The sequence below is a fragment of the Acomys russatus genome, chromosome 3 (genome assembly GCF_903995435.1).
Source record: "Acomys russatus chromosome 3, mAcoRus1.1, whole genome shotgun sequence".
NCBI classification, from domain to species: domain Eukaryota; kingdom Metazoa; phylum Chordata; class Mammalia; order Rodentia; family Muridae; genus Acomys; species Acomys russatus.
The window spans coordinates 37,635,964-37,662,560 of record NC_067139.1 but is presented as its reverse complement, the minus strand read 5'-3'; the positions used below and the strand labels follow the sequence as shown (position 1 = coordinate 37,662,560).

The 26,597-nt window shown below is 39.6% G+C and overlaps 1 protein-coding gene across 1 annotated transcript in view; it reads right to left on the bottom strand.

The window, feature by feature from the left end:
• The window catches only part of Nsd1 (nuclear receptor binding SET domain protein 1), a 119,589-nt gene that overhangs the window by 17,751 nt on the left and 75,241 nt on the right, over positions 1–26,597 (bottom strand). Inside the window, exons 13-18 of the mRNA XM_051171938.1 lie at positions 19,955–20,078; positions 9,442–9,642; positions 8,488–8,667; positions 5,615–5,771; positions 3,387–3,592; positions 418–530 (exon numbers count right to left, since the gene is read on the bottom strand). Of these exons, the coding sequence (XP_051027895.1) occupies positions 418–530; positions 3,387–3,592; positions 5,615–5,771; positions 8,488–8,667; positions 9,442–9,642; positions 19,955–20,078 (981 nt within the window). The remainder of the gene's footprint in view (positions 1–417; positions 531–3,386; positions 3,593–5,614; positions 5,772–8,487; positions 8,668–9,441; positions 9,643–19,954; positions 20,079–26,597) is intronic.

Below are 26,597 nucleotides of genomic sequence, written 5' to 3'. Positions count from 1 at the left end.
GACCCTGTCTCGAAAAACCAAAAAAGTTGCTAGGCCCAAAGAATTCTAAACCAGGGTCTGACATAAAATGATGTCATATAAGCTAATATATACAAATAATCACTTTGGGGGAGGGGAAACCAATGATTTACAACGTCAAACACAAACAAACAAACAAACAAAACCACAAAAAGCCAAAGAACACTGAAGAGAGACAGTGAGGTGGTTCAGTAGGTAAGGGAGTATAGTGCCAAGTCTGAAAAGGAGAAAACTGACTACCACAATTGTGTTAGAAATGACAATCAAGTAATTTTTCTTTTTTATGTTCAATTCTCAAAGCAACTTTGTTTACATTTTTAATTTTTACCATGTACAAAGAAAAGAAGGGAGCCATATAGTGTCACTCTAACACACAACTCCCAAGATTTGTCCCCTCACCTTTATATGTTTATATGGTGGTGGCTTCTTGTCATTCTTCCTGTCTTCCTGCAGCTGTCTTAGTTCTTTTTGGGCCTTTAACTCTTCAAACCTTGCTGCAGCTTCCTGAAGAGCTGAGAAAACAAAACAAAATCACTTACTTTTAAGATAGAGAAAACCCATGTCTTACCAACAATAGTAAATCAACATTACATGAAAAGGCAAAACCATGACATCTATTTTTTAATGACTATGAAAATCTCCTAGGTATTCACACATAACATTAAAATAAATATAACCCATAAGCAAGTATAAAATACAGATAACCTCCATCACAGAAAAATAAAATGCCTCTGTTTCCAGAGCACAATTTCCTAAGTGCCACAGGCAACGTGCTGGTTATGCTCTTGAAGGATTCCAAAGATGCGCTTCTCCTTTCCTTGGCGCTAGGTACTAGGCGTCTTGCATTGTCCTGCATCTACTCTACTAACACTATGGGCCTAACAACAAGCAGATCTGTATCTCTAAATTCACTTCATGCTGTCATAATCCTTCAAAGATTACAGTATCTGAAAAATCCAACAGCCTTCTGACTCAACTTAAATGTGTAATTTCTTGTTCTACTACCAGAATAAAACTGAGAACTCTAATGCTCCCTCTTTTCTTTTTGTAGCTTTACCCTATGGATCTATTACTTCTTTAAAGATTCTCTCCTCTAACTTATAATGAACACCTTAGGGTTATTATGCATGCTCTCTCTCCCTTGTCATCCTACTCCATAGAACTACCTAAAACCACCTATTTCACTCATTTTTCCAGATACAGGCTCTCATCTTATAAGCTATACTAAGATCCTATCTCAAAAACAAGAAGAAAAACATTGTAATTTCAGTCTAACTGCCAGAGCCAAAAACCTTCCTACACCACTTACCATGTGGCACAGACTTTGGGCAAATAACGTAACCGTTATAGGGCCAATTCTACAAGTACAAAATCAAGATGCTATCTATTGATAAAATTGCCATAAATACTTAAAAACAGAAAACAAACAATTAAATTGCCTGGAAAACAACAATTGGTAACTGTTTTTATGGTTCTTTCTTCAAAGCATCACTTGACAAAGACATCTATGACTTCAACATTTCAATTTCCAGACCGTGACAGCCACAGGATGACATCCTGACTATTGATACCTATACCAGATTCAAGCACAAAAGACATATTCCTAGAGGGCTAAGTAGGTAGTCAGCCCCTGGTCTAGGTAGGTACAATGACAAATGCGCTAAGACTTCCGCAGGCTCAGACAGAGGGCCTTTCGTACCACTTTCTCCTCTAGCTTCAGTGACAGACAGTTTTACACAGGCAAAAATGGTGGTGGTGTAGTCACTGATTATCTGGGATGACAGGACTCACTATTCAAGCTCCTATACTATTAGAACCAATATTCCAGGTTTTTCCAGAGTCCATATGGCAAATGGGACTCTAAGAGCATGGGGTAAACAGAATATTTGTTAAAGTAATGTTCTGTTCTAAACTAACGTAGAATCACTTCATTAGTAAGAATCAGATCATTAACATACTTTTCTCCTTATCCTAGACAAATTCCTAAGCTTCAATACCCATTTAACAAGAAATATATTGCCTTTCAAAGGACAACTGTAGGAAGAACACTAATTGCTTCATAGATTTTTTTTTAAATAGGAAGATATTCAAAGAACCTCTCCCCCATTATATCTGCCTGCTAAGTGGTAAAGCTAATAGCAGGGGGACATCTTACCCCCATGATACTCTATATTGCCTTTGGTGATAGGCCAGCTTATTAAAAATTCCTTTATTTCCCTGCAATTTTAATTGCTTTTACAACTTTTGTTTAAGAAAAAAAAAAAAAAAAAAGTTAAAGTAGCTTTGAGTCCTTGCACAGCAGACTGAGGTGAGGTCCACAGCTCAACTGTTGATGAGCTGAGATACTGAGATTAGAAGAACAGAGAAGACCAAAGGAAGCTGTCCCCAAAGTACAGTTAGAGTTGAACTGAAACTATAATTCTGGAGTGACTTCTCTACAAAAACAATGGCACTAGCTAATATGACCCTGCCAGGTCAGGACACTGATGATGCAGCACTATAAAACACAGTATACCAATTCTGTCTTATTTACTTCTTTAACTGGCTAGGTACACCAGGCTGGCATTGAACTTATGGAGATTGTCTTGCTTCTGCCTCCAGAGTGCTGGGATTAAAGGCGAGCACCACCACATCTGGCTTTTTGTTTTGTTTTTGTTTTTGTTTTTTGAGACAGGGTTTCTCTGTGTAGCCTTGGCCGTCCTGGACTCGCTTTGTAGATCAGGCTGGCCTTGAACTCAGTGATCCGCCTGTCTCTGCCTCCCGAGTGCTGGGATTAAAGGTGTGCGCCACCATGCCCGGCACCACATCTGGCTTTAATTAAGTAAATAATTAACTTTATATAGCAGGGTCTTGCTAGTCAACAGAAGCTGGCCGCAAATTTGTGATCTTCCTGCTTCATCTTCCTAACAACTGGAATTACAGCAATGTATCAACATGAATACCTAAATTTGAAAACTGTTGGGAATCAATCCAAGACCTTACAGACAAACCCTGTACCACTAAAGCACATCTGTAATCCCAGCCACTTCTGTTTTGTTGAGACAGTCTCATAGAAGCCAGGCCACTGAACCTATGCTCTACCACCCAAGAGCTGGAATTACAAGTGTGTGCTAAGACACCTGGCTTCTTTTTACTTTTTGAGACACATTCTTACTATATAGCAAAAATCATCCTGGAACTCACAATATAATCCAAGGTAACCTTGATCCTGTAATTCCTTTGCCTTACCCTTGAGTGCTGGGATTAAAAGTAGGCACCACAATGCTTTAGATAACCTGAGCCATTACATTATATGAACATTGAACACAGAGCAGACACTCAGCTATAGAAGTCTTTGCCTGACTGAGCAATAATAAGAGCAAAGTTACCTTTTTTATATGTTCCATCAACTCCTTTTCCCATCTTATCTTTGCTGCTCACATCCCCTTCCATGTAAGGGAAGACTCGGGCCTGATGAGTCCATAGATAGTCATTCGACCCAAAGAAGAGAACAGGGAACTCTCCCACATCATGTCTCATCTTATCAATGTTAGAGGGAACGGCTCGAGGATGGCAGATCTCAGCTGGCCACCACCTGCAAACGGCACAATAAGAAAAGAAACCTCTACAAGCCTGCAAAGGCTTTTTTTTGGGGGGGGGGGGCATGTGTATGTGTAGTGTGTACAGGTACAAAGTGGACACTGTGTTTTCCTGGGTCACGGTCCTTTCCGGTCTAGCTAGCCAGTTTGCCTTCAGGATCCTTATCCCTACTTCCCAAGCTCTGAGACTGCAGGTAGGCTACACGCCGGCCTCACACTCATGAGGGTGCTCAGTTCAGAACACTACTCCTCACGCTTGGATAGCAGGCATTCTGCTATGTAGCCATAGCCTCAGCTCCCAATCCATGGAAATTTTATAAATCAACAATACAGACAAGGAGAACATTGCAGAAGAATGAAATAACAGGCCCACTCACAAATACAGAAATAATCTCTTAGAATCTGCTACTTCAAGAAATTATGGTACACAAAAAAATATTTATAACCATAATATTTACTTAAGAAATTTCTGTAACAATGAAATGAAAATCTGACGGTGGTGGCTAGAGACGGCACAGTGAATAGGAGCACATGCTGCTGTTCTTCACGATTCTGTTCCATTCCCAGCCCCCACATCAGCTGGCTCACAACGTCTGTATATTCAGCTCCATGGGATCCCATGTTTTTTGTCTCATAGGACACTTGTACTCACATGAACACATCCACATACACAATTAAATTATGTGACAATAAGCTGGCATGGGGACATATGCCTTTAATCCCAGCAAATAAAGAGGCAGAGGCAGGCAAGATCACTGTTAAGTTCAAATTCAGCCTGGTCTATAAAATGAGTCCAGGACAGCCAAGGGTACACAGAGAAATCTTGACTTGAAAAAACAAACAAATAATGAACAAACAATGAAAAATGTGAAAAAATAAGAATGCTCAACTTAATTAAGGGCCTTGACAGTAACACACTAGACAATTTGGACTTTAAAGAAAAAACTGACTGGACTTGGTGATGCATAATTTTTTTTGTTCTGTTTTTGATTTTTGATTTTCAAGACAGGGTTTGTCCTGTAGTCCTGGATATCCTAGACTCACTCTGTAGACCAGGCTGGCCTGGAACGCAGAGATTCACTCTGCTGGTGGTGCACACTTTTAATCCTAGGAGTGAATTAAGCTCAGCAGGAAGAGGCAAGTGAGTATCTGTCAGTTTCAGACCTGCCTGGTTTACACATCATGGGCTAGAGTTAAGACCCTTAATCAAAAGCAAAAACAAAAACTAAAACAGAACCTCCCTGTGATTATCTAATTAAGATAATTAATATTTCCATCTTTTAAGATCTATTTTGTGTGTGTGTCAATAACCTTTAAACTTTTCTCTAGTAGACCTTTTTTGCTTGTTTTGATATAGGGTCTTGTTATACAGCCAGAATTGGCCATGAATTTATGATCCACCTGCTTCAGGCTCCCAACTGCTGGGAGTACAGGGTATGCCACCACACCCAGATTCTCTCCTAGAAATGTATAAAGTATATAACCATAGTGTTCCTTTGCTATATTGAAATCATTCATGTTATCTGGCTAAATACCAAAAATCAGGGGCAGGCAGATCTCTCTGAGTTCGAGGCTAACCAGGGCTATACAATGAAACATTGTTTAAAATCAAACAAACAAAACCAAATTTATGTTGTGCACTTTTATACATTCCCACTCAAATCACAACTTCAAGAACAAAACTAAAATGAACTCATGGTATGAACTATAATCAGGTATTTGGTGGAGAAGGACATGACCATGCATCTCTGCAAGAACTACTCTGAAATGTTAACAATGCATCTTCCTGGCTTATCTTACTTCAGTAAGGAATTTGCTACAGCACACATACAGCTGGAAATCACACATTTTCCTAGAATTAAATCATACTTAATTTTTCGCTATAGAGGACAACTGATTGGGGCTTGGACTATTATGCCTAAATATAAAGAGCATTTTGAAAGTTAATAATCTACGAGAACCCAAGAAACAGAGGGTGGTAAGAGAAGTGAGTGCCGTTTTTTGTCATGCTCACTCACCTGTATCGGCCAACCTTCACCCACACAATCTCCCTGTAGTGTGGTTTTTTGCCAGCCTTACAGTCATTGCAGTACCAATTTCCTTCAGGGATATCAATGTTCAGGCATTCACGATGAAAGGCAGCAGGGCAAGAATCACAGCACAGAAGGCTGCCTCCTACAGGAATAAAAAACCTGGCATTTACATCACAAGGTTATATAAAGTTGCTCAGCTCCTAGTCAAAATCTGTAACCCAAGTCAAGGGCAGACGAGCTGGGCATGGTGGTGCATGCCCTTAATCCCAGCACTTGGGAGGCAGAGGCAGGGGCCTGGTCTACAAAGTGAGTCCAAGACAGCCAGTGCTGTTACACAGAGAAACGCTGCTTTGAAAAACCAAAACCAAACCAAACCAAACACGCAGACTTTTCTGCAACAATACATGTGATGTTCTAACATTCCTGAGCTCCCAGCTCATATCAAAGTTTTTCAAATTTGGAGAAGAAATAGTATATACTTTACCAGCAAAATTAGTTTAGGCAATAAGGTGAAAAGTAAGCAAAATTTATGTGCATAAATATCAATAAGCATTTTCTTTCCTTGCGAAGACTATTTCTGGCAAATAGAGACCATATATAAGAAAAGCACAATAGAGTTTTGTGTATGTACATGTGTTTTGCATGCACGTGGAGGTCAGAGCTTGGTGCTGGTGCATTTATTTCTCTCTACCTCATTTTCCCCCAAGAGACAGGGTCTCTCTGTGTTAACCTTGGCTGTCCTGGACTTGCTTTGTAGACCAGACTGGCCTCGAACTCACAGCAATCCACCTGCCTCTGACTCCCGAGTGCTGGGATTAAAGGCGTGCACCACCACACCCGGCTTCTATCTCATTTTTTGTGACAACATCTCTTACTGAACCTAGAGCTCGTCAATTTTGCTAGGCTGGCTGACTAGCCAATAAACTCAAGTTATCTGCCTGTCTCTGACCTGACAATGCTGTATTGTAGGAATGTGCTTTGCTTTTTACAGAAGCAAGACAATCTGAACTCAGGTGGGTAGCACTTTAGCAATGGAACCACCCCTGCAACCATAAAACACAAGCTAGCTGCTGACAGGAAAGGGCTTTAAGCTCTAAATGCTTATTACTTTAGGAACTCACTTTCCTTGCTGAGATTTAATTTCTCCACTAGCAACATTTTATAATGAACAATAATCACTTTTGAAAACTAAGTCAACAAACCATTCAGCAGTACCTGATACATAAACAGCAATTCCACATAATTAGCTCTTTCACTCTTTTTCTAATTTTTCAGAACTAGGCAATTACAGCAATAGTTATATTAACTATTTTGCCTTGTTACCAGAGGGGAGTCATATCTCATTCATTCATTCTCATATTCTCTCTTCTCTTCCCTCCTGCCCGCACTGAGACAAGGTTTCTCTGTGTAGCCTTTGTAGCTCAGGCTGGGCTCAAACTCACATTGATTTCCTTGCCTCTGCCTTCCTGAGTACTGGGGTTACAGGCACATGCCACTGCACCAGGCCAGATGAAGCACTTCTAAAGCAGGGTGTTGGTGTGCCTACTGAGTTCCTTTGTTCATAACTTCTAGTTGTCTCCATTCACCATCATACTCTTTTTTTTTTTTTTTTTTTTTTTTTGGTTTTTCGAGACAGGGTTTCTCTGTGTAGCCTTGGCCATCCTGGACTCACTTTGTAGACCAGGCTGGCCTCGAACTCGCATCGATCCGCCTGCCTCTGCGTCCCGAGTGCTGGGATTAAAGGTGTGTGCCACCACGCCCGGCTCTTTGGACTTGTTTTTAACTTTTATGAAGTACTGAGTTCTTTTATAGCCTGTGCTACTGTTTTTCTGCTTTGTTCTAGAAACTTTCTTCAGGCTGGGCATGGTTGTGTATGTCTTTAGTAGAGGCATAGTAGAGACATAAGTCATAAAAATAACGTATTTTCTTGTGTATAAGATGACTTTTGAACTTTTTAATGCCTAGCTGTCTGTGCCCTACCTACAAATAGACACACGCCCAAACCTGCTACACAGGGCAGCAGGGGTAGTCTTATACAGCGAGAATATTGCCAACCTTCATATTTTAACTGGAAAAGCTGGGGATTGTTTTATATGCCAGAAAATATGGTAAATATACATATATAAACTAAAAAACAAAACAACTCTTCATCAGGAGTTGGAAAGATGACTCAGTGGTTCAAAGCATGAGCTGTTCTTGCAGACGACCAGGCTTTGATTCCCCAGCAATCACATGGTCATTAACAACCTTCTACATTTTTATTTCTTTAAAGATTTATTTTTTATTTATACAGTATTCTGTCCATATGTACACTTGCCAAGCACAAGAAGGCACCAGATGTCATTACAGACGGTCATGAGCCACCATGTGATTGCTGGGAATTGAACTCGAGACCTTTGGAAGAGCAGTGCTCTTAACCTTAACCTTTTTCCAGCCCCTAAACAACCTCCTTTAACTCTAGTTCTAAAGGATCTGGTCTCCTCTGGCACTGCACTCAGGTGATGTACAGACATTTGCGGTAAAGACTATAGGTATACACCACCACACAAATTCACATAAAACCAATGCTTCGGGCATGGTAGGCCAAGTACCATACCAAATGTTCCTAGCCCCGTATGTTATAAATTACAAAGGATGCATGAGGGACTAGAGAGATGTCTCAGTGGCTTGCTATAGAAGCATAAGAACCTAAGTTAGGGTCCCTAGTCCCCAAGAAAAAAATCCAGTCTGTAACCCCAACACTGGGTAGCTGACACAAACAGATTCCAGGGATTCAATATTCACTCCAATACATATAAAATACAAAACACTGGATAATCACTCTGAAACCACTCATACAACCAGGAATCACAACTTACCTTCTGAGCACACAAAACACCAACTGACATTAACATGCTCATGATTTCGGCAGCCCCGCCTAGGGGTGAAGTGATTAGGGCAGATGATACTGTTAGATGCAAGGATTTTTGACCCAGCAGCAAGACAGAAGTCATTGGCATGGTATGCCACGGGACATCGGACACAGCGCATCAGACGACCTATATTTTGGAAAGCAGGGAAATGGGGGAAGACCAAGAGAAGAAAATTACACATGGAAACAAAGTGCATTATTCAAGTCTATTTGTCAGGAGGGAGAAAATATCAGCAGTAAAAGACCACTTAAAAACATGTGCCATGTCTTTAGTCCCAGCAACCAGTGAAGCCAGCCTGATCTACAAAGCGCCAAGGATACACAGAAACCTTGTTTCAAAAAATAAGCCCCCCCCAAAAAAAACATGGCTCTGAATCATGTAAACCACTATTATGAATAAGAGGGGAAGCTCTTTGTTAATCCCCATTAGGAGCAAATAAACCTGCCTCAGCAAAGAGACCATGATCCAAATAATTTCCTGGAATAAATTCAAATTAAAACCAATGGAATGGTGGGGTACTAGTGTTTGCCTCGTATTGTATGATGCTTATTGTCCAGATGGATCTCCTAATATACCTCAGCAACTAAAAACTAGCATCACGCTATTTAAATCAATTTATACAGTAGCAACATTAAAAGGAAATATAAAATACACTAAATAGAAGGTGTTTTCAAACAAAATTTCCTATGATATGGAAATATTTTAAATTTTCCAGGCTGAACTTTTTTTTTTTGGTTTCTCTGTGTAGCCTTGGCTGTCTGTAGACTAGGCTGGCGTCAAACTCATAGCCATCCTCCTGTCTCTGCCTCTTGAGTGCTGGGATTAGCAGGTTGCACTTTAAAATAACAACCCAAGTCTTATAATTAGATTGGTTTCTATTAAAAAGAAAAAAATGCAAACCTTTAGAAGCAGATACATTGGTGGGATTAGCAGCGTGGCAGGTTATACAGATGTGGAGGGGGCACCGGAAACCCTTGTTCTGCGTGACAGTGGGTGGGTACTTCTGGACACACTCCTCATGGTAAAACTTTCCACATAAAGGCAGAAGGCACCTTTTCACATCTTCCCCACTCTGCTTACATACAAAACAGGTATGGATTCCTGAGAAAGAGAAAGAAAACAAATACTACTACAAGTATCTATTAAGCTGGGCACAACGACACATGCCTGTAATCCCAGTACTTGGGAGGCAGAGGCAGGCGGATCTCTATGAGTTCAAGTAGCTGGTCTACAAAGCGAGCTCAGAATAGCCAGTGCTACACAGAAAAGGCCTGTCTCAAAAAACCGAAAGCATCTGCCTCAACCTAAGCATTAGGTGTAAATTAGTGAAGAAGTTTATGAAATTCACGAAACTGAAAAAAATCTGACCCTAACAAACGAACAACCTTAGTATCTTTATAAGCAGACAATCTGACCAGATATGTGCTTAATGGTAGGATGTAACAGGACGTGTGCCATACTGTCTACAAAGCATTCCTGTCAAATCCATCCTCTAGATCCACCTATGCTATAGGAGATAAAGAAAACACAGGAACAAGAAGCAGGCATAAGTGTAACTTGCTCTAGCTTATCTTATGGACTCATATGGTAAAAAAATGACTACTACAAGTTGTTCTCTGACTTAAGACAGCAATTATGGCACATGCATGCACACCCATAATAGACAGACAAAAATATAAGTACTTTTTGAAGAAATAAAATAGAAGAACAAGTTAAAGGAATATATCAAATATACTACCCATCAAATTTAAAAGGTAGAAAATTCAATAGTCAAAGCTAACAAATAAATAATCAGACACACACACACCCAACTGACCAAACAACAATAATAAAATGGAAAAAAAAAAAAAAAAACCAACAACAACATATTTGGATTTTACTTTTTTTTTTTTTTTTTTTTTTTTTAAAGACAGAGTCATGAAGTTCAGACTGGCCTCCAACTTACCATTTAACTGAAAATAACCTTCAATTCTTAATTTTCTTGCTATGAACTCCTAAGTGCTAGGATTATACAGGCATATCCATATTAGGCTTTAGAGGCTTTAAAATGCTATAGAAAAAAATGTCTTTGTTTTGGGCAAGCATATGGATCTGAGTTAAACCAGCAACACTCATCTAAAAAGAGAGGTATGGTGGCATGGAGTTATCATCCTAACACTATGGGAACAGAAAAAGGAGGACCCCAGGGATGTGATGGTCAGCCAGCTTAGGCTAATAGATGAGCCCCGGCCCTAATTCAAAAGACTGGTTTAAGAATGAAAACTGTAGCTGGGCGTGGTGGCACACGCCTTTAATCCCAGCACTTGGGAGGCAGAGGCAGGTGGATCTCTGTGAGTTCCAGGCCAGCCTGGTCTATTGAGCAAGTTCCAGGACAACCAAGGCTACACAGAGAAACTCTGTCTCAAATACCTCTCTCCCACTGAAAATAAAATTAAATAAAAATAAAGCCACTACAGTCAAGTTTTTGTTTTAAATACAAATGGAAAAATTGGAAAATGAACATAGGAGTTAGTATAACTCTTGAAAACCTAATGGATTTTCTTTTCTTCCTTTAAAAAAAGATTTATTTTAATGTATGAGTCCTCTACTGGGATCAGTATAGATGGTGGTGAACCATCATGTGGTTGCCAGGAATTGAACTCAGAATCTCCAGAAGAGCAGACAGTGCTCTTAACCACTGAGCCATCTCTCCAGCCCCTGGATTTTCTTTTAAAAGTTCTGTTAGATTAAAAATATTATTTATAATTATCTATAGACAAATATATGCTATATAAATTATATGATTTTGTGATTCAATAAAGAACATCAATGACTGTCAAATAAAAAAATAAAAGTTCTGTTAGAAGACTTCAACTGCACAGAGGGAAGTAATGACTGAAACTCAATGAGCATTTATAGATTCTTTCTGTGTGCACACGTTTGTAAGTGAAGGTTGACACGGAATGCCTTCCTCAGTTCCCCTCTACTTTTTATTTTAAAGATTTGTGTGTGTGTCTGTGTGTGTGTGTGTATACACGTGCATTTTTGTGTAGATGTATGCATGCATGAGCCCAGTTGGATCTGCTGAAATTTGAATTACAAGCAGTTGTGAGCTGCCAGGTGTGGGTACAAGGAATTGAACTCAGGTTCCATGAAAGAGCACCTCTTTACCACAAAGTCATCTTTGTAGTCTCATCTACTTTATTTTTTGAGAAAGTGTTACTCACTGATACCACCAGGTTGGCTCTAGGAATCTGACTGGCTCTACCTCCGAGTACCTGAGATTACACATATTGTCATGATGGCATTTTACACGAACATTGGGAATCCAAACTTCGGTCCTCACACTTATATGGCAATCTCTTGATTGACTGAAGTTCACCTTCCCAGCCAACCACATGCAAAATTTACTTTTTGTTCTACTTTTTTATATATCCATAAGAAAAGCTTAAGGAAAGAAAGAGAAGAGGGTACGGGAGAAAAGCAGAGATTCTGCTTTGGAGATACAGCACCATGAGATGCAAAAGAAGGGAAAAGGCAAGCAGTAAAGAGCAAGCTTGAGCATGAACACACTCTTTCTCTCTCTTTTGGCTTCCCCGCTCCCCAAGACAGGTTTCTCTATGTAACCTTGGTTGTCCTAGACTCACTTTGTAGACCAGGCTGGATTCGAACTGACAACGATCCGCCGGCCTCTACCTCCAAGTGCTGGGATTAAAGATGTGCGCCACCACTGCCCGGCTCTCTTTTCACTTTATGAGATGGGGTTTCTATGTGTAGCTCTGGCTACCCTGGATTTACTTTGTAGACTAGGTTGGCCTCCAACTCACAGAGATCAGTCTGCTTCTGTCTTCTTAAGCATTGGGGTTAAAGGTGTGGGCTACCATACCCAGCCTGTGTTTGTACCTTTTATCTAACAAATATTAGAGATTGTATATGTAACAAACAAATTATATCAAGAACTAAGTGTCAACAGTGGCAGCTATGATGGCTTCCCAGGGAAAGGCAGAATGAGGAGAGGAAATGGAAAAGTGAGAGGAGGATGAAGAGGAAAAGAAGGCGGGAAAACATTCCCGGAGCACAGGAAGGGCTGTATTTACAAGAGTGATAGCAGTTATACAGCTGCGGCTTTTCTGATACATTATCCCTACTTTACTCCCTTCCCCCCATCCCTAGCTATGGATGGTAGGCCCTTCACTAATCCTCAAGCAGCAAAGAGCAGACCACAGCAGCAGTGGGGTAGTAGCAGGACCAGGAGGCAAGGAGGAAGATGGTGGAATGAATGCCCTACTGCTGGACTGGCATGAGATATACAAAACTAAGATATGGTGGTAATGGTTGAGACCCAAAACATCATCTCATTCTGTATTGTTAAGGAGTCAGGAAAATGTGTGATCACGCTCAGAGGTGATCAAAGTACCAGAAAAACTTACACATGCAACAAAGTATATGTGTATGGACCAATCTCCAAAGTTAATAGAAAGATTACGGCCCAATGTAATTTTTCAATATTTTCCATTAAAAATGATTGCTGTACAGTTTAATCAACTTCACCTTCCCTATCTCCATTAAGACCAGTGCTTCTAGTTCCCCCAGCTCAATCGGAATAAATCTTTTCAACTCTGCTATAGGATCTCTCTGCACTGACAGTAATGTCCAGAATCCTCTCTATCTGGGAAAGACTCCTTAATCTTATGCAAGATTCTTTCACTTCTGTCATGGGCCTGGAGCCAATGTTCTGGTAGAGCGGAAAGAAGCTTGGTCCTAGGGTTGAGGAGCATCTTTCAAAGGTCCTCTGCTAACATTTCTGACTGTAAGCCTTCTTAATCATCAGAGGAATTTTTTTCTTGGATGTCTGAACTGCTCTTGGGTTCATGGTTGGATTAAACATTTTGCCCTTGACAATGAGCACAAGCATCAAAAAATACCTCTAAACAAAATGCTTAGTTGTGAAAGAAACCAATGTTCCAACCGCTAAAAAGCAAAGGTGAAAGAAACCTATCTTTAAATATTTTGCAGAAGAACCTGAACACCACTATTTTCTTTCGATTGAACCTCCACTGAATACTCACGAAAAAGGAAATATATAGTCAATTAATATTTGAATCCTTCAATGTTCCAGGCATTTATTATGCACATTATTCCTGCCTCGTCTGTATCATGGACTCAAGACAAGCCAGACACTGACAAGTTAGTGAGGTCATTCATGTGGTCTCTGTAGCAACCAAAGGACAAGACCCAGGATTGTGTTTGGCGGCCACTGAGAGATGGAGAGGAGGAATCCTTCCCTAACAATCACTGGAACCTGTACTGCAGTGAGGATGGCTAGCCATGGTTTTGTCTGCCTAAACTTAGTGAAAGTGCTAACAAGTATGATGGGTCCAAGTGGATGAACCTTGTTCTAGAATCAACGAGATAAGATCCAAGAAAACAAATTCTTAAATTCTCATTGAGGTTGTTTCTCAGATTCGTGGGATCTGATGTTCATTTTTAATTCAGAGTTTGCTAATTTAGATTTTATTCAATCTATCTAAGAAAATGCATAGTAATCCAGAATTGTTTTACTGATATTAGACATGTTCTATACAACATTTTCTTCCCTACAGGTTCAGCCATACCAAAGGACTTGGACATTTCTCGTAATGAGATTTGTAAGTAACTGTTGGGGGATGGTCTGGTATAGTTTGATGTTAATTACAGCTTGCTGTCTGACCCACCTTTTGCTTAATAAAAAGCTATCCCACCTGGGCAGGGCAGAGAAGATAGGTGGGGGCTTAGAGAGGAAGGAATTCTGGGAAGAAGAAGGACTGCCAAGAAAAAAAGGAGACCTGAAGTGAAGAGAGGGAGGCCGCCATGGGTTAGGTGGAGGAGAAGCACATGGCCTGCGGCGTGGATGGAGAATCCAGCCCAGATGAAGAACATTAACAAGTATTTGGGATTATGGATGGGAGGTAGCTTGATAGAAGTTATTAGAGACGGGGACCCCATGCCTGCCCCACTATGGGAGGCAATTTAGAGAATTGATATCTGTCCTGCCCCAGGTTAACTAAGGCTACCTTAAAATATATAACAAGTGTCTGTGTCTTGATTCATTGTTAGCCGGGCCTACAGATAATACTTGTAATTTGAAAAACAATAAATAACTGTAAAGAAAAGGTTGAAGTGAGAAAACAGATGAAGCTCAAAGGCAGCTCTTGGAGGACTGATGCTCCTTTGCCTGTCTGCATTCTAGTAATTTGCACTACCAAAAAAGACTCTGAGAAAATGTGATCTAGAATGGGGAGTCACAGCCCAGTGACTGAAGTGCACATTTTAATACTAATTTTACTGTAACTGAGGTTAGGGCAATGGAAAAAGAGATAATGTCTGACTGTTTTATCTGGATAGCTGGGTTTGAGATCTTATTTGTTTAAAAAAAAAAATATATATATTTATTTATTTATTTATACAGTGCTCTGCCCTGCATGAACACCTGCACACTAGCAGAGGGCATCAGATCACATTATAGATGGTTGTGAGCCACCATGTAGTTGCTGGGAATTGAACTCAGGACCTCTGGAAGAGCAGCCTGTGCTCTTAACCACTGAGCCATCTCTCTAGCCCCCTTATTTGTTTTTTAAGTTTTTATTTGTTTTGTCTTCTTTGAGACAGGGTTTTTATAAGCCTAACCAGGCCTCAAGCTTACTATGTATTTGAGGATGGAACTCAGATTCTACATGATGTTCCAATACTGGAATGAGGTGGTTTTTTAAAAAAAGATGTATGCATGTGTGTATGTACGTATGTGCAGGCCAGAAGAGGGCACTGCTGAGCCATCTCTCCAGTTCTGGAATGAGGTTTAAACCTGACATGAACAGCTAAGGCCAGCCAGTCATTTGGGGCTGAGGGGGAGGACTTCATGGAGTTCAAAGTTACCCAAAGCTACTTGATGAAACCAAAGCTAGACCGGGCTACAGAGAAACCTAGTTTCAAAGCAAGCAAGCAAAATAAACAAACATTCACAAATGCAAAACAATCAAAGCTCAAACCAAACATCACACCTTTAATCTAAGCATTTGGGAGGCAGAAGCAGTAGGATCTGGGTAGTTCTAGGACAGCCTAGTCTAGAGTTCGATTCTAGCCAACACGACCCGTGCTGTGTAAGCATAATGACCTGAGTTTGATGGCCAGAATGCACCAATTCTACAACATAATTCTTGGACCTACATATACATACCACAGCATGTATGAGTTCTTTCACATCATATATACATATACACAATAATATGAAAAATAAAAATTAAAAACCATACATACCTATACAAGAGAAGAGAATTTACCAGCAGTTACAGAAACCCTGAGACCTGAGATGACGTTAGTCAACAAGCCGGAAAGCTGTCTTTAGAAGAGAACACGCCCTCTGCTACACGGCAGGGCGCGCTTAAGTCATTTTTAAAAGATCCAAAGGAAGGGAACTCATATGGTCTCACAACAAAAAGATGATAAATATTTAAAAGAATATGTGTGGTCTTTACTCTAACTGATCATGAGATAACATGTGGAACCAGCACACTGCACTCCATATAGATTATAATAATTATGTGTTAGTTAATAATTTTTAAGATTAAAAACATGAAACCAGAGAGATGGTTCAACAGTTAAAACTGAGTTTCTTTCCCAGCACCCATACTGAGCAGCTTACAATTTTTGCCTATATTACCAGCTCAGAAATTGACATCCACTGCTTGTCTCTGAGGGCATCTGCATAGATGTGACATAATCACAAATAATATGAATATTAAAAGATTACAACTCTTATATATATTTTTGATTTAAAAAATTGTTGTCATAGTCAGGTGTGTTAGCATACACCTACAATCCTGACATCTGTAAGTAGAATTAGGAGGGTCACAACATTCAAAGTCATCCTCAAGTACACAGTGGGGTTAAGGCTACATGAGGTTATCTAAAGTTCTTCCCCTTCCCGCCAAAAAAAAAAAAAAAAAAATCAAAATTTAAGCCACAGACTGGGAGATATCTTAAAAAGCCTATCTGGGGGCTGGAGAGATGGCTCAGTGGTTAAGAGCACTGCCTGCTCTTCCAAAGGACCCGGGTCCAATTCCAAGCTCCCACATGGCAGCTTACAACTGTCCGTAACTCCAAGATCTGACACCCCTACACCAACATACACAAATTAAAATTAAATAAACTATTTTTTTTAAAAAGCCTATCTGAGAGAGACTTTATATTCAGAATATGTGTGATGGCACATCCCTTTACTTCTTATCACTTTAAAGGAAAAGGCAGATGTATCTCTGAGTTTGAGACCAAGTCTAGTCCATATAGTTGAGTTCCACGCCAGCCCGGGCTGCAGAGAGACCCTGACTCTGCTTCTCCAATGGTTTGAATACAAGGTGGCAACAGACACATGAAGGAGACACCCAGCAGTACCAGTTAGTAAGTGTAAACTCAAGCAGGAGCCTCTGCCACACAGTAAAATAAGATACTGACAGTGATGGAGAGCCAAAGCAAAATGGTGCAATTCTTGGCTCTTTCTAGAGAATAAAAGTTATACTATATAATTCACACAATTCTTTTTTTCCTTTTTTTTTTTTGACGGTTTCTCTGTGTAGACTTGGCTGTCCTACACTAGCTTTGTTGACTAGGCTGGCCTTGAACTCACAAGATCCACCTGCCTGGTAAGAGTCACCTCACCAAGCACAAATATCATGTCATATTTTGATAGAGACCAGAGGAAAACCTGGAGGAGTCAGTTCTTTCTTGTGTCCTGGGCATCAACAACTCATGTCTTTTTTTTTTCCTAAAGATTTATTTATTTTATTTATTATATATCAGTGCTTTATCTGCCAAAGAAGGCATTAGATCACATTACAGATGGTTGTGAGCCACCATGTGGTTGCTGGGAATTGAACTCAGGACCTCTGGAAGAGCAGGCGGTGCTCTTAACCTCTGAGCCATCTCTCCAGCCCCAACAACTCATGTCTTAAGGCTCTGTGTTAGGTACTTGTATGGGCTTAAGCCATCTTGCCAGCCACACACACCCGCCCCCCCCCCCCTTTAAAGCCAGCATCTTGTGGGATTGCAGAGATGACTCAGCAGTTAGGAGGACAAGCTATTCATCCAAAGGACCCAATTTCATTTCCCAGGATCATGGGGCTAGAGAAGATGGCTCAGAGATTAAGAGCACTGTCTGCTCTTTCAGAGGTCCTAAGTTCAATACCACTGGTGGCTCACAGCCATCTATGAGATTTGCTGCTCTCTTCTGGCGGGCAGGTACACATGCAGGCAGAATATTGTATACATAATACATAAATAAATCGGGGGAAAAAATCCCAACATCCACATGGTACTTCACAACTATCTTTAAATTCCAATTCCAGGGCATCTGATACCTTCTTCTGGCCTACTCATGCTCCAGGCATATAACTGATTCTTAGCCATACATGCATGAGAAATATCCATAAACATCTAAATAATTTTAAGAATAACAAAGAAAAATCAAATACAAACAGATATAAAACACATTAAAAACAAAACAAAAGTCTCTTGCTGAGTATGATGACACAAGCCTTTAATCCCAGCATTTAGAAGGCAGAGGCGGGTAGCTCTCTTGAGTTCAATGCCAGTCTGGTCTACTCCAGGGTTTTAAAGAGAAACATTGTGTCAAAAGGAATCTCAAAATATGAGCCCATGCAATGCGGCCACACTGTATGCTACATATGTTACATATACCTCAACAGAGGCATTTTAAGAAAGAAAGAGTTGAACAGAAATGGTGGTTCATACCTACAATCTCTACACTTAGAAAGGCAAGGTAGGAAGAGTGCCAGGAGGTAAAAGCAAACTTGGGCTGTTATGTGAAAAAGAGGGAGTGGAGAAGGAGGAGAAGAACGGAAGAAAGACGATATATTGATAAACCCTTTAACACAGATGAATCTCGAAGACATTACTACACTTGAGCCACACAGAAATGAATACATACATTTTAATTTATATGGAACTCTTACAGAAACAGCTTTCCCTTGGGATCAATTTATTCAAAGATCATTTCAGAATGATAAAGATGGCAAGGCAAATCTGGAATACTGGCACAAAATGCAGTAAGCTTTTCTAAGATTAGGACAAGGCCACTCTCTAAAGTTTTGTTTTTAACATTATTTATTCTGTGTGTGAGCAGAAAATGGCATACCCGTGGAAGTTAGCCCCCCTTCCAATACGTGGGTCCTGGCAACCAAGCAGATAATCAGACATTGGGACAAGTGCTTTTACCCACTGAGCCATCTTGCCAGACCTACACTGTCTTTATATTCATGATTTCCCCCTTAACCCTCAAATGTCTCCTTCAGCTATTGCCTCATTTCCACTGAAATCAGTCCTTGTTGAAAGGTAGTATAGGGTACCATATGTTCACCCTTCAGCTTAGTGCAGTGTGGTATGCTTTATTAAGTCAGTCAACTATCTTCACAACGTAAAATATAAAAGTTTGACTCCACATAAGCCTCACTGTCTTTATCACACATGTCTCAGATGATGATACCATCCTAGCGGTTTCGCCATCGCTGGCTGTCATGGCTTTCTTCTCCCTGCACAGATTTTTCTCTGAGTAACAACAGATATATCTAGAGCCCCTGAAGTACAAATGGAAGATCTATACTGTTAGGCCTGATTTCTTCCCCTTTCATGATCTACCTACATGTCATGTTGAACAAGGAACACTTTCCTTAGCATAGCTTATAAAAAGCTTTATATGCCTGTCTTGGCAGATCATTTCCACTTTTGGCCCACATAATCTTTCTCTAAATAATTTTATTTTCAGTTTTTGTTAGTTTTTTGAGAGGTCTGAGAATGTTTTCATCACATTCACCTCAACTCCTCCAGACTCAATCCTACTTTCCTAGCCAGTTGTGGTTTGTTTTAAATAGTCTTCATGTGCTTCAGGACTAGCATAGAACTGGATTTGTGAGTCAGGCTAGCCTTAAACTCTCAACTGTGTTGCCAAGTCCCAAGTGTTGATATTACAGACATGTACCACCAAGTCCAACCTGACATATTTAACTTTTGTTCTCTTAAAACCACACTTAATATTTTTCCTTTCTGATATGCCTCATCTTTGATCACACTATAATTTAAATATATAATAATATATGTACAATATAATGCTTTGAACTACATTATATTATTCTATTGATCACTTAAGACACACAGGATCTCTCGAAGAACAGATTGTGCTCTTATCTGCTGAGCCATCTTTCCAGCCCAGCACTTGTGATTTTCTAAGGGTTGGGACTTCATAGTACACATGCTACAATACACAGTAGCATGCGCTACAATAACCTCACTGTTGTCAGAAAGTAGTATTTTCAATACACTTGAAATAATACCCCCCACACAAAGAAAACATTTCCAGTTGTGTTAGGTTGGACATTATCTACTTTACCTGTACGGCACTCACTGCAGATAAATTTTCCTCGTGGCATCTCAGTTAGGCCAAGGCACTCCAGGTGGAAAGCCCCACAGCACTGAGCCTCACATAACAGCAGCTCACCCAGTTTCTCACAGTTCTGTTAAGGAAAGGAAACAGATGTGTCTACAGAAAGGCTTTAGAAAACTACCAAATGAACAGCCCTCATGAGAGCAAAGGTTAAGAAGTGTCTGTGCAAAACCTTTAAAATCCCATCACTTATTAAACTAATATTTAAAAGTTACCTCCTATGTACAAGAAGATCTCTGGTTTTTACAGAGAAATGACACAAAGAAATGACTGAAAAAAAATGTTGTTACTTTCCTGTGACTGTGATAAAGTGCCCTGACAAGAGCAGTGTAAGGAATAAAAAGTTCATTCTGAATCACAGCTTTAAGATACAGTTCCCTTAAAAAAAAAAAAAAAAAAAAAAGAACGAAAAAGAAAAAAAAAAAAAAGATACAGTCCCCTAGAGTGGGAAGTCAAGGCAGAAGGAGCTCCTGCAGCTGCTCACACATCATCCATAGTCAGGAGTCAGAGAGCAATGAACTGCTTTAGCTCAATGCACTCTAGTATCTCAGCCAAGGGAATGGCACCATTCACAGTGGGCAATTTTCCCACTTTACTTAACTTAATCAAGATAATTCCTCATCGTCAAGACCAGAGAACAAATAATCCTTCACACCTGTCAAAACCTGTCAAGGTGAAAATTAACACTAATAACACACAGCAAAGAAGTGAGCTAATCATCAGTCAGTGTTAGGGAAAGAATTCAAATAGCTAACTTGACTTTTTTGATCAGGATAACCTCTTAGATCAGGCTCTGAATTTTCAAGTTAGGCATGTGAAGACAAAAAGGCAGGTAGTAAGTACAAAGTCCACAGGTAGGAAAATGTGACTGAAAACCAAAGAAAGCCATTTTTGCTTTACTAAAGTAAAAACAGGTCATAATGGCAGGAAATGACATGAGAACATAATTCTGATTATAGTCTGATTACAAAGACGTGTAGTTGAGGGTTTGCCAAGTGAAGGCTGAAATCAGGTATTCATTTTTTAAAAAGATTTATTTATTTATTTATTTATTTATTTATTATGTATAGAGTAGTCTAAATGTACATCTGCAGGCCAGAAGATGGACATCAGATCTCATTATAGATGGTTTGTGAGCTACCATGTGGTTGCTGGAAACTGAACTCAGGACCTCTGGAAGAGCAGTCAGTGCTCTTAACCTCTGAGCCATCCCTCCAGGCCCAGGTATTCGTTTTTAAAAAGATCCCTACAGCTGGTTAGTAGGAAATGAACTCAAGAAGAAACAAACCAGACAGCTGTACAGAAGGCAGTATCAGCCAACTGGACTTGGATCCTAAGAGTGTCAAAATATGAAAAGTACATCAAGATGTATCTCAAATTACTTCATTAAAAAAATATATCCTCTTGCAACTTTTCTCTTTATTTCTCTCACTGGGAACCAAAAATAAAGCTTTGGCTGCCCCAGGCAAGTGGGAGATCACACTACTGACTGAGACAATCTCACGGATGACATGGTGTCACTGAAGAGAGAAAGCGCCTTATGAAATGAGGACACTGTCTCTCATTATGAAAACCTTGGATATTCCCAATATGTTACTTTTTATCCCATTTGTATGCACACCATGATTAGCAACAAAATACTAAAACAAAAATAAGCCTCACCAAAGACACCTCCACCTATGAATAAAAAAGTCCTTCATACAAAATGAAAGAGAAAATTGCATAGTGCATATAAGCATGTACAATCCTCTTGTACACTTTAAAACTCTTTTCAATTTTAACATATATACATACATATAAATATTTATATGTGTGTATATGTATATATATATATGTATATATATATATATATTACATGCTATGTGTATAGCTGTTATACTATTTTTTCAGGACAACAAAAAGTCTGTATGAGGTCGTGGCGATGGCTCAGTAAGGTACTTGCTGTACAAGCATGAGGAACTAAGTCCAATCCCCAAAACCCACACAAAAAGCTGTGAATGACAGTACACACTTGTAAACCCAGTGCTGGAGAAACAGATTCCTGGTTCTTGCTGGCCAGCCAGCCTACCTAAAAAGTTAACTCCCAGATCCTAGCGAGAAACCCTGCCTCAAAAATCAAAATGGACGCCCTCCCCTTCCCTGGGGAGACCCCGCGAGAATGAGGGGGCAGCTGAGGCCTTGGGAGCCCCTGGCTCCCGGCTCCCTAACAGGAAGAGTGTCTGAGGCATGCGCGTCCAAGAGACCCTACCAGGTTTAGGCTCCTGGCGCCAGCATCCGGACTCAGGGTTCGTAAAGCAGAGCCCCCGACTCCACAGTTTCTTTATATGATGGATTACATTGATGGATTTCTGTATATTGAACCATCTGTGCATGCCTGGTATGAAGCCTACTTGGTCATGGTGAATGATATTTTTGATGTGTTCTTGGATCCGGTTTGCAGCGAGGGAAGCTGGAACACCACGACTGCTGTCTGGAGAGCCTATTGATGATTGACAGAAGGACCCAAGGAAGGAGATTTACCTAGATGAGAGCATGCCTGGGATGGAGCTGAACACGTGCTTGCAGAAGAGGAAAGGAACAGGCAGCATCAAGGGAGGCAGAATCTGCAACCGGCAGCTGAGATGCAGACAGCATCTGTTTGGGTTGCTGACCTGAGTCTCATTTTAAGTGAATCTTGGCTTAAGAGATGGACAAAAGTTCCAAAAATTTCTGAAGGGGCCATAAACACATTTCTGCCGGTTTTTTGCTTTTATTTATTTTTCTTGCATTTAAAGATTTTTTATTTCCAATATTTTAGAAAGACTGCATACCTAGATACCTCATACTCCCACATACACACTTTTTTTCTTATTTAATGTGAAACAAAGTTAAAAGGCTTTGAGCCTTTTATTACATAGTTGATACTATTTCTCCTGACTGATTGATTGATTGTTTCTCAAAATATCTCAACATTTCTCTTAGCTACTCTAGTCTTAATATGGTGAGGATTATTCTTTGCAACTTGTGTGAAGTATAAGACCTCAAACAAAAACAAAAAGCAGAACAATAAAGGATGGATGTCAACCTCAATATTGTTTTTAAAGTTTTAAAGTTGCCTGAATATCTCAAGTTATTGTAATTATTTTTATTTGTGTGTGTGATGTTAGGGATCAAACTAGGTAGACAATCTCTCTGCCACTGAGCCATGTCTAAGCCCTCAAGTTAGAAAAACAAAAACGTCCCGGTACAAATGATTGTGAATAGAGCTGTAAAGATTGCTTTTTAAAAAGTTATTTTTTAATAATTTCATAGATGATAATTTACATATTTTCCTTCTTCATATATGAGTATTTACATAGTTTTTTTAATAAAAATTTATATAATTTTCCTTCTCCTCTTCCCTCTCACTCCTTTCCTGCCTCCTCCTTACTACTTCTAGAACTTATGGTGTTTTTTTCTCCAATATTATTACATATATTCACATATACATTTATAAATACCATTTGTTGAGTTCATTTAATGTTGCTCACATGTGTTTAGAGTGGGCCACATGTGACTTCATAGCCTACTATTGAATTCATCCAGGGGCTAGTCTGTCTTAATACTTTTATATTGCTGTGCTTAGACTCCATGGCCAAGTCAACTTATAAAAGAAAGTGTTGGGGCTTGAGAGATGGTTTAGAGGTTAAGAGCACTGGCTCCTCTTCCAGGTTTAATTCCCAGCAACCACATGGTGGCTCACAACCATCTGTAATAGGATCTGATGCCCTCTTCTGGTGTGCATGAAGACAGTGTACTCATGTACATAATAAATAAATCCATTTAAAAAAAATCAAAATGGACAGGGTTGCTACTATTGACTTCTGGCTTCCACCATGCACGAGCATACGTGAGCCCACGCACGCGCGCACACACACACACTATAAACACCCATACATATAGACATATACACACGTTAACTTCTCCAAATAAATCTGTACATGTTCAGTGCAGACCCAGCCATCAACTATTATAGTACATATCATAATATAAAAAAATTTCCCACAAATATTTTCCATCTACACAATTGGATGAATCCACAGAAACCAAGATCTACAAAACCAAAGAAACAGCCAGGTGTGGTAGCACAGGCCTTTAATCCAGCCAGCACTTGGCAGATTTCTGAGTTGGAGGCCAACCTTCTAAAGAGTTCCAGGACATCAAGGACTACACAAAGAGGAACCCTGTCCTGGGTGTGGGGTGTTTCAAAGAAACACAAGATCTTGATCAAACCTAACGAAATAAACAAGTAGGAAAACGCTAGGGAAAAAGGTAAGCTTAGTGTGTGAATGTAGTAAAAATTATTCTCAAATATCTAACTCTATTATTTAGTACTCCCAAATAAAAACTCAAAAAATCTGAGGGTCAATAACAGTTTTCATACAGTAAATAAATTCGCATTCAGTTTAAAATATGACCGTTTCAATTACAGTACAAACTGAACATCTTTTTCAAATTAGCTACCTGGTTTATCCTTAAAAAAAAAAAAAAAAAGATTTATTACTTTATGTATGTGAATACTCTATCTGCATATACACCTACACATCAGAAGAGGGCACCAGATCATATTAGAGATGGTTGTGAGCCACCATGTGGTTCCTAGGAATTTAACTCTGGACCTTTGGAAGAACAGAGAATGCTCTTAACCACTGAGCCCCCTACCCTAACTTCTTACTTAGGATGATTACATAATTTTACCTTTAAACTGGACACTTGAGAAAGGAAGTGCTACAAATAAATTATATAAAGACAACAAATGTACATGTATCACATCAATCCAGTAAGTCTGGACCACTGGATTACCCTTAGTACCTATTTCTGCTCCACTTGCAGCTTATAATGGCCATGAACATCATTCTACTTATACCCCCAGTGCTGGAACTGCATGTGCGCCACCATACCCAGTTTGAACTTTTCTTTAAAATTATTAAAAAGCTGGGAAGCCCTCAATGGCTCAGAGCTTGTTATACAGACTACGAGGCTGACTTCAAACTCAAAGATCCACCTGTCTACATGTTTTGAGTGCTTACACTAAATGTGGGAAACCATACTGCAGAGCAAATATTTTTAAAAATAATATATGTCAAATGTATTTACACTCTGATTTGTCTTATCAATAACAGCGATTGAGCATAACTGCTTTTCAGGAGAAACACTGCATTTGAGTGGTCAAGCATGGCTGCAGGCTGATTTGACAGCCAAACTTTGCCAAGACAGGGTAAGCAAGTCCACAATAGTTCCTGCTTCACAAATATGTCTGTCAGTTATACGGGGCCAGAAGGCTGAAGATGATGCTCCAAGGTTATAGAGAGCTTTGGGTGGCTGTTGAGGCAGTAAACTATCTTTGTCATTTTTTATTTTGGAAGCTGCTAATAACCTTTACTAAATATTTACTCAGGTAATTAATTTTCTTCCTTCTCACGTCTCTGATGGGACTAAAGACCAGAGAGTTCATTTTTACAATTAAGCTTGGTTGTTTAGAAGTTAAAAAGATGTTTGTAGGTCTATATAAATGTTTTTAGGTTGATAAAGATGAGACACGATAGAGACTGATTTAGGTTCAAAATTTTAGACTCACCGAAATAAAATCAATAGTATTTTCTTCAAGGTTGCCAAATACCTTTTGACTAGACATTATGTATATAAGTCTTATCTATTGGTTTTTATAACCATTTCATAATTGTTCTTACTGTATATTATTTTTTAAATGCCCTCATTTATTTAAACAGAAAAGGGGAATTGTTGGAGATTGATCTGGTTGCTGCCCAAATGAGTAGACTCATGTACCCAAAAATGTTTGTATCCTTGCCTAAAAACTTATTCCTATTTGACCAATAAAAGCAAACACACCCAAGCAGGGCAAATGGTATAGGCATGGCTAAGGTTCCCAGGCTTTTGGGACAGATGATCTTGGGAAGGGAAGCAGTCAGAGACCGAAAGAGGACCCTGGGAAGGAGACAAGAAAGGAGAAGGAAAGGCTGTCACCATGGGTTAGGTAGAGGAAGAAGCACATGGCCAGTGTAGATGAAGGATTTGGCCCAAATGAAGAACATTAGCAAATATTTGGGATTATGGATGGGAGGTAGCTAAACAGAAATTATTAAAAGCATAGGATTTGGGTGGGGAGATATGAGAGGTAGCTTAGAGGATTAGTATCTGTCTTGCCCCAAGTGAACCAAGGCTATTTTAAAAAACAAAACACTGCATTTGGGAACTAGTTTAACTATGGAAAACATACTTTTTTTCCTTCTTTTTGAGAGAGTCTCACTATGCAGTGCTGACTGTCCTGAAACTCATATGGAGACTAAGTTGACCTCGAACTCACAAACATCTGCCTGGCTCTGCCTTCACAGTGCTGGGATTTAAAGGCATAAACACTAGCCTGGCTCAAGTATACGTTCTTATAGTAATAGAAAAAATGAATTGGAAAGACGAGATAAAATTGTATGTCAAGGTAACATAGTCTGGGTGTATTTTTTAGATTTTTTTCAATTAAAAACAGGGTCCAGATGGGATAAAGATCAAAGCAGGCCGATCTCTGTGAGCTTGAGGCTAGCTTGTCCAACATGGT